General features: G+C 34.2%; 1 protein-coding gene across 2 annotated transcripts in view; it reads right to left on the bottom strand.

Annotated features, from left to right (window-relative positions):
• Positions 1-978: 978 nt before the first annotated feature.
• STEAP2 (STEAP2 metalloreductase) overlaps positions 979-9,867 on the bottom strand; it is a 29,717-nt gene continuing 20,828 nt past the window's right edge. Inside the window, exons 4-5 of one of the 2 annotated variants that reach the window (XM_088150506.1) lie at positions 9,201-9,365; positions 979-7,663 (exon numbers count right to left, since the gene is read on the bottom strand). In XM_088150506.1, the coding sequence (XP_088006632.1) occupies positions 7,604-7,663; positions 9,201-9,365 (225 nt within the window). In that variant the 3' untranslated portion in view covers positions 979-7,603. Of the gene's footprint in view, positions 7,846-9,200; positions 9,366-9,867 lie in introns of both variants that reach the window. The other variant, XM_007424152.3, reaches the window with a different exon arrangement.

Genomic DNA, 9,867 nt, shown 5'->3' with positions numbered 1-9,867 from the left:
TGTGCTTAGAAAAATGGAAATCCCAGATCATCTCACTGCTCTCATACAAGACTTATACGCAAGTCAGAAAGATGAGGGTAATTTTAAAATTAGAGGAAGAACAACTGGGAGTATGTTGACGACACTACTCTTTGGCTGAAAATGCAAATGATCTGCAAGCTCCAGGAGTAAAGTCAAGGAGCACAGTGAAAAAAATGGGGCCAAGATTAAATATGAAAAAGTCTACACTAATAGCAACAGGTATAACAACCAGCTGTAGAACTAACAATGCAGATATTGAAACGGTGGATAGCTTCTGCCTTTTAGGATCAGTTGTCAGCAATAAGGGAGCCAGCAGTCAAGAAATATATCACTGACTAGCATGTGGTAGTGATAAAAGCCTTGGAAAAATATTCAGATGCTGTTATATATCTGTACCTACAAAGGTCAAAATCACACAGGCAGTGGTTTTCCTTGTGACATTCTATGGAAGCGAAAGTTGGACTTTGAAGTAAGATAGGAAAAGTATTGATGCATCTGAATTTTGGAGTTGGAAAAGACTCCTGAGACTATCATAGATAGCCCAGAAAAGAAACAAATGGTTACCAGAACAAATCAACACAGAGGCTCACTTTAGGAACAAATCACTAGGACTATCATATTCAGGGAACATGGGGACAAGCCTTCTCAATCACTACCCCTCTTCTCTAAAACCACATTCTTTCCACTCTATTGTTTTTAGAAAGCTATTGAAACCTGGCTTTTCTGGAGAGACTGGGAATAAATCAGCAGTGACAGGACCTCTTCTGCTATAGATCGGATGTTGTTGTTATTTCTTGGGGCACCATTGCTGTGTTTTGTTGATAATGATGGTTTTTATTTTCATGTTGCATTTTTTTTTGTTGTAAACTGCTTTCAACCTTGTTAGATTGAACAGCATATAATCAATAGTAAATATTTTTTTAAAAAAAATGCACACTGAACTTCTATAAATCTGTGTTCCACAAAGGAAGTTTATTATGATTGTAACATCACACATTTGTTCAAGAATGTACACCCATTTGAGAAGTTACACTGGTACAGTCAAACAGACACTAAATGTTAAATAAAATGCAGTAGAATCACAAAACAATTTATTTGTCATAAATTCAAATCTAATGTACTCTCCAGATACAGTAAACAAATAACAGTCAATTAAAAGTGTTGAAAAACAGTAATCAAGACTCACAATTTAAACACAGAAGGAAACCAACCAACCATTTACAGCTATGAAAAATTAAAGTTCAGAATTAGTTATACAGATGATTTTGTTTTCACTGCATAGAAATTATATTTTGAATGGCATACATACATTCAGGAGCAGTAGAGTATTATAATGCATTGTAATGAGAAATAAAGTTATATTTTTAGAAGAAATTGAAAATATTTGAAGTTTTCTAAAAATATATAAACAATTTATATTTATTATATGGCTTATACCCAATTCAAAATATATGGCAATTACACTGGTTGCATTGAAAATATTGGGTTATGGATGTGTGTGTGTGTGTGTGTAATGGCCTAGCTTAACAGTGATCTTGGTCCAATACACTGCAACATATGAATATTATGCTTGTATACTTCCCTGTGTTTCACAAAGCATAATGGAAAATTTCCAGTGTGTTTCTGTTAGATCCAAATGGGGGGGGGGGACCCCTGTAGTCTAATTTACAAGCTATAATAAATCTGTAGTTTAGCTACAAATCACAATGTCAATATATGGCTTGACGATATTATCTTGTAAGTTTTTAGGTCAGATATAATGGAAATTAATTTAACAAGCCTTGGAAGTTGTTATTCTAGTGCATATGAGAATTAGAAGTGAAGGGAAAGGAAGGGGGGAATATGCAAGCACAAAACTCATCCTTAGTCAAACACGTTGTGGTAAATAACTTCTGAGCAGGACCACTGTCTTAATAATTAACATACACTTATGTACATTGTGGAAATTAAATCTGAGTATCTAGCAAAAGTATTAATTCTAGGAACACTTTGGTTAATTTAGAGTCATACTAGTACAGTCTGTTGTATCTGACTCACTGTGAACTGTATAAATTGGGTTGCAATCCTGCTGCTACTTTGCATGCTTTTAAGGCATATATGTATGAAAAGCAGTGTACATTTGTGGACTGAAAATTGTAGATGAATTGCAGTCAATATGCAGTAAAATTCTATGTAGCATATTTATATCTCAATGTTACTCTCATCTATTTTATCTAAAAATACAAGTTTATTATTTGGAATCATTTTTAAAATAAAAGAATCTCTCTTTAATATGAAAAATAACTGCTCTTAATTCTGTAAGAACACTTTCCTTAAAAATTTCTGCAGCACAGCTTTAAAATATTTTCAAAGCATTTATAGCTAAGTGCAATACAACATCACTAATCAAAGATCCTGGACTTGCAGTACCATTTGTAGAATAAGTATTTACATTTCTTGGGGCACATAGTGATAAATTCCCTTGTGGGAATCTGAATGTAGGAAAATAGCTCATAGAATCTAGTCAATCTGATTCCAAATATATTTATTTAGGAGACAGTCTTACTGAATCCAGTGGAATTTACTCACTAATGCACATGGGATCAACAATTTACTAATACATTTCATTGGAAATTACATGGATCAAAAGGTACTCCACTATGAATTTTATTTATTTAAATTTGTTATAGCTGCCCAACTCTGATGGACTTTGGGCTGCGGAAATGTTCCTTTTCATTTCAAGCCGATGGATCCTGAAAAAATCCTGTTGTATCTTGTAAGGATTGTAGATACCTAACATTACATAGTGGTCAAAAACAAGGCAGCAGTGATAGTTGTTATATGTGCTTTGCGTTATGTTGAGGATTTAACCAGGTTTAGCTATTCCACACTGGGTCAGAAAAGGAAGAGACAAAATAAAAGGTGTTTGGTGGACCACATCTGAAAAACAATCTGATTTTATAAGGATGCTTTTAATATAAGACATTTAATCACTAAGATTATAATTGTTTATAATCTTTGGGGGGGTGATAGTTTATTCTCTGATTTTTGGGGGGGTGATAGTTTATTCACGTTTTGTGGGTAATTCTTTTTGCTATTTTTTCATCATATAATTATAATTTGTCTTTTAAATATTTAAAAATATTTAAGGAAATTGCAGCAAAGCTGTGAACCAATAAAGATGTTTGAGCTTATCCCAGACTTAGTCAGAACTGACCTGCTGATATCAATAGGTTGTCTAGATCCAAATCAGTTATGACACAGCTATGAGAGTAAAACATTTTAACATCTAATACTCTAATCAGTATGTAATTTAAGATGTTTTGAATCAACCATCTGAAATTCAGCACAGAGCATATACAAGACGAAGTCATGGCGAAGGGAAGAAAAAAATCCTAAAAGAAATGTCTGGGAAATACAAGAATTTAACCAGGTTTAGCTATTCCACACTGGGTCAGAAAAGGAAGAGACAAAATAAAAGGTGTTTGGTGGACATCTGAAAAACAATCTGATTTTATAATCAGTTCCCCTTTAAATCGACCTGTTTAACTGTTTGGGATCATTTTTGTAATTTCCACTTTTTAGAGTTTTGACTATTAGGATATTCTAAGAAATCAAACTAATTTGTAAAAGTCTAGCCCTTTCAGTTTCATATAAAATTACTATATGTTAATTGCTATTTCCCACTTAATATCATTCCTACGACATAATAACTATATACCAGCCTAGCAGAGTTATAAATTATGGCTGTGCACATGCCAACAATAATTCAGAAGTGCTTTGGGCCTCATGTGAGCACAGTACCTGCTCAAACCCGAAAAAAGATGTTGCTGCTTTAAGGAATCCAGTCCTGCTTTATTAAAAAACAGAAGGAAGCAAATTAAACAATCCTCTCTCTCATTTGTATGAACTTCTACTCTATAGCTACAACAGCAAGATCAGCATTGCTTTTTATTCTTGCTGGTCATACAAATACTAGCAGACAACTACTGGTTCTTAAAGATAGAAAGGCCATTAAGTGTTTTAATATCTACTAAGTAATAATTGTTACAAAAAGCATTTACACCCTGCAAATCTAACATAAAGTACTCTGATAATTCAAAGTAATAATATGTTCCACTGACTGCAGACTCTAACATAATATAGAAAGTGATGGTGAGCAGTGAATACATTTTTCACATACACTTGGTATTCTGGCATCAGTTGAAAATGGCTGAGAAGAAACTAGATGTGATGTTTACTAATAGGTGCACTTACTAACATTATTTTATTGGGGTGATAACGAATGGGCATAGTAGGATTCATCTTTATTTCCCCAAGTGCAATCCTGGTAAAAATTCCCAATGGGCTGTATTACTACATTCTACTACCATTTTGCTAAATCAAAAAGCAAGGAAGGAAGTTTCATTGTTGGACCCATAAATGGGACTAAAAAAATTAAATCTCCCCATGTAACATGGGCCTAATGAAAAAACCCCTTTCCCACGCCAAGCTAAAAATCAGCAATCCTGATGTTCTTTCTAATGACGTCTTAAGCATCATGTCTAGCTTGGCTTTTGGAATATGAATTTTGTTAATCTAACTGGACTCTCCCTAGAAAAATATTTCCAGATGATGTACCATAAAACTACAGAAGGCTGTTTCAGATTCTTAAATGACTTAACAAATAACATTTATTTTGGCTGTACATTTTGAACACCTTCACTGACCTTAAATGGCAATAACAGAACTAGTGAAGCAAAGAACAGTTTAGCAAAGAACAGAATAGTGATCCAGATTCTGATATTGAAAGTTTTAAAAACCTGCAACTGAAGCTTCAATTTGGTTTTAGTTGTAGAAACTGATTTTGTTTTCATAAACATAGACATGTGCCTTTATAAAGCACATTTAAAATATACTATTAATGTCACAGGAAACATTACAAGTAGCCAATAGTGCCTCAATGTATTCAAGAAGAATATAGTCTTCTATTCAGTTCTGTTCAGTTGCAGCTTGTAGTTTATTTTCAAAGACAGACGTTCCACATTCATAGTAACCTTACTGTTAACTGTTAACTGTAACAGGTGTGAAATGTCTCCATTAACTGAAATAGTTTTATTTCAGTTGTTCTGAGTGAAATTGTATATATGTGTCTCTGTGTGTGTGTATACTACATATATATATAGTAAAAGGAAAAAAAGCTTGAAGATAGGAAAGCATAATATGTGAAATATGAATTTCTAGTCTAACAGTAATGCTACGTAGAAAATATGAATTCAATTTGGTAATCTGATAAATTACCAAATTTATCATAGCATAGGAGGATACAGTGGTGGCTGCCCTCAAAAATCTAACTTCTTCCTGTTTTATGTGTAACTGAAACAACTATTGGGTTAAACAGCTACCACTGTGTTTAGTTTAGACCTTCACATGTAGTTCTGCTTCATTCTGCCCGCTAGTTGCAATCCTGTGCTAATTTAGATATCAAAAACCATAGGTAGGTACCATCCAAAATATTGTAAAACATTGTCTAAGCATTCAAGTTTTTTCCAGAATTCTAATGAGATGCTCCAATAAGTAGATAATGAGGGAGAAGTAAGAAAATCCAAAAAGACGACCAGATGTCTGCAAGTAGGTTAGTCTAAGATGGAAGTCGTGGATGAATGAAGCATGTTATGTTATATCTAGCATTCAGAAACAAAAACAATGGCTGCTATTCCTAGCACAAAACACGATGAACACATGTAGCTCGGGTTCAGAGTGTTGGATCCTGAGCATGCATTTTTCTTGCAGATGTTTCATTACTTCACTCACTCCCAAGAATCCAACAAAACACAGACTATTGGCTCTCAGTCTATCATAGCTAAATGGAGAATGATTTACTCTGTTTCTAAATGTGATGTTTAACCTAACACCAAAGCACCTAACACTGCTTTATTATTATTATTCTGCCTCAATCCTCTTTATGGAATATGTTGCCTGATGAATAGTCCTGGAGAACTCAACAACTGCCACTTTTTGGTTGAGTCTTAATAAAGCTATTGCTCAGCTAAGGATTTCCTTTATGGACCAACAGTTATGATTGTTTTTTACACCTAATAGAAATTTATATTATTTAATTATACAGAGTTATAAATGTTAACTCTATAATGGCTCCCTTATAATTTTAAAACAAAATTTTTAAATATATTTCTGAGTTTTGAAGGAAGGAGATTCCCAGATTCAAAGCAGGAAAACCACCATACTGTACACTTTTGTATTTCCCATTTTAGCAGGTAACTGCACTTATGCTTTCCTTCTCCTTTGGGGGGGGGGGCTGTATTTTATCAGTGAGCCTGATGGCTTTACTTGGATCCAGTGGCAATGTTCCAGTCCAGTTACACTGGTTGACTTTTTAATTTTCCATGATTTCCCAGTACATTTGGTTTGGGGTACTATATGAAATTTAAATGACTAGATTCAGCTACATCTTTGGCTGCAGAGATTGCTGGATCAAGGAAAAAAAAAAACACCACCTCAGAGGACCTAAAGGCCAACAGTAGTATCAACTGTCCAAGGATATCAGATACTGATGTCAAACTTTTATTCCATCTCCAGGCTGATATAATCAGAGCACTAAGAATGCAAGCCAGAAAGCAGGAGGAACAAATATGTAAAAGTTGCCACAGTAGGTTTATCTCTTGAAGGACTGAGATCTAAAATAGATCTAAAGTTAGTTTGAGCCAAGAAATAAACTTGGCTTTTATGACAGACCATGTCCACTCTAATGAATGGGCAGGGCCAGGATAAAGAACTTAGACTGGCACCTATCCTTCTGGCTTTTAGGAAGGCCTGAAGACTTGGCTATGCCATTGTCTCTAGGGGTCCAGCAGTAGGGGTGAGCCTTGGCAATGGCTATATTAAACGGATATATGATTTATATTTACCGGCTGTGATTGTGTTTTATTGAATTTTTAATTCTGGTTTTAGGATAGTTGTATGCTGTTGTGTTTATTTTTTTTTACTGTTACTGTTGTTGTTTTAATCGTTGTGAGCTGCCCAGAGTCACACTTGTGAGATGGGTTTCTATACAAATTTAATGAAGTTTAAATTTGATTAATTTAAAATCAATTGTAGTTAATATGATTATTAAAAACCCAAAGAATAATTATTTTATTAAAAGTTACAATTTGCTGACAACTTTGAGAGGGCTGTACAGGTGGGCTTGTGGTTCTGGGGTCTCTTTATTGAGTTTGGTATCCCAAGTGAAGCTACAACTAACAGTTTCCAAGCAAGTCCACCATAAAGAAATTTATTCTGAATAAAGTCCACTGAGTTCAGTGGAACTTACTCTCCTATAAATTTGTTTAAAACTGTAGTCTTGGAATGACAGGAGTGGCTTAAACAGTTTTACTTCCCAGAAATCAAATCCTTCAAAATGTTGTAGGTGTTTTGTATTATGCTGAAAATGCAATGTCTGCCTTCATCTGTATTGCTTATATTCTGATAATATCACTTAATGCCTGAGATATTTCAGTCTAAAATAAAACCTATATTAAGTACAGACATTAAAAGGACAAATATTGTGGTAATATTTTCACTGTATGATCACATGACTGTAATTCTTTCTGGTGAGGGATATGAATCAGATCCATCTTCTATAAATTGTCTTTTTTCCCATCCTCTTCTGATCTTTCTCAGTTTCCTATTTATACATGGTAGAAGCAAAATTACCTTACCCAGAATTACTATGCATGGCAAGACAAGTGCAAGAACAAAATTTGGTGGTGTGTAAAATCTGTAGCATTCTTCTTCAAAGGCTCTTTTCCATCCATAAATTAATACATGGAAAGTACTTATGAGAAGAGCGACGTATCCAAGTGTAGACTTTGAGATTTGAAGATAGGAAACAAATACAAATTAAAATGCTGAGATCTTGATTAACAGATATAGATAACAAACTATTAAAAGTTATTTACAAAAACTAAACTAATATAAACATAGATATAAAGCGATTGGGTTTCCCCCCATGTTATGGTATACAAATAGGCTGAACAAAAATTAATTCTGAACATGGCTAAAGGACTTGTGAACATACAATGAAAACTAACATTCAGTATTCTGAAAATTGGTCTAATATTGTTTAGTGTGATGACCCCAATTAACTTTAGCAATTAACTAAAAAGAAGGTGAAAAATGAATGGAAACTTCTTGTATATTCAACTGGTAGTTGGAAAGGCCCAGGGGCCTTTCATGTTTTGCTGGATTAGCACAGCAAATGTGCTAATATGCTCTACTGGTAGAAAGACTAAAATGAAACAAGAAATAAGTTTGCTTATTTGAATAAATGTTTATATAGGGAAGTAGTTATACATAAAGGCCACCAAAAAACAAACAAATAAATAAATAAATAAAAAATAAATAAATAAATTGGCAGGCACCTTCCATGTACAACTCTTATGCATGCCTGAAATGTATTTAGAATCCTTAGTTGGGCTGTATGATTTGTGATATTAGGGCACTGCAATGGAATTGTGAATATTTTAAAATAATATAAACAGTGGCATGGGGGGGGGAGGTTAAAAACTCTGCCATCTGCAAAAGGGGTGGAGCTTGCATTTCAACAATCTTGCACTCTCCTGTCTTACCAACTTTGACCCTCTCTCTGTGCAGATGCTGTTGGGTACTGTATAAGTAAGGCATACGGAACTTTTTTTTGGCTTGAGGCTGCACTGAGTTTTGTTGGTACATTGAGGGCTGCAGTGTAGCTTTTATCAGACCCTTTTTTTGTGATTTTAGTGAGTTTTCCTAAGGGATGAGGTAGGTGACTTAAGCCATTTGAGAGATCCATGTGACCTCTTAAAATTCTGCTACCCTCCTACTCTCATATACATAAAAGGCTAAAGATTTTCCTCTCCCATACACCATGGATGGCTTGGAAGGAAAACCAATGAGTTGCACTTTTTGTACCCTTTGTATAAACCCTACAATTGCTTCCTGTTCTCATCAGTGACAGAATTAAGTAGAAAAAAGTATTGTTCAATATCAAGGATTTATTATTGACTAAGCATTTTTTAGGATTGGTTTTCTACTGAATTAATTTAGATTCCATGATTACTTGTACGTTACTATTTAGAAAAAATGTTACCATCTCACAACCTTGAACCTTTCAGTACTGAATCCCTACTGAAGCCACTTGTGCTAGATTAGTTTATAATTCAGTATTTCACTGCAGTACACACCTGAATAAAACTGAATTCCCTCCAATTTAATGATCTGTTTACTGAAGGAATAGAAGTCACAGCCAACAGAGAAAGCAGTCCAAGGCTCATTATTCCAAAAGAGACATACATTTCAATTCGCCATACTTCTTCCTCATTCCAGGAATTTTCAATATTTTCACGGACCTGGAGAAAGACGAAGAGATTATGGAATTCTTAACATTTTAGGATATTAAAACACATTTATACAAAATTATTTAAAATTGGAAGATCTGATGGGCTTTAAAGTGTGCCTGTTGAATTATCATGAATGGGAGCAGATAGGAGAGAGCTCATTAATGATTATAAGGAGGCTTTAGAAACCTCAGTAGATCTGACCCTTCCCACGTTTAGAAGGAAAATAAATTATGCAAACTGAGAAATTAGTTACAATTCCTCTTATTTTGAATACTCTCTCTCTCTCTCTCTCTCTCTCCCTACCTACCTACCTACCTACCTATTCTTTGAATACTTCATATATACTTCATATATATCTCTACATTGATTGTTTTGGAGTCAAGTGAGCAGTTTCCAGGAACAGGGTGAACATTATTGAAGCTAAATCAACTTGATAAAAAGAAATAATGTATTGGACATCACATGTAAGAACAGGGTTTACATGTTTACACGTATTACATGTACATGATTA

The sequence above is a fragment of the Python bivittatus genome, unplaced genomic scaffold (genome assembly GCF_059951505.1).
Source record: "Python bivittatus isolate LINGU-HERP-01145 unplaced genomic scaffold, Pbiv_v1 ctg000610_np1212, whole genome shotgun sequence".
Taxonomy (NCBI): Eukaryota; Metazoa; Chordata; class Lepidosauria; order Squamata; family Pythonidae; genus Python; species Python bivittatus.
Note: the sequence above shows the minus strand (reverse complement) of the source record. Positions and strands in the feature narration are given on the sequence as shown.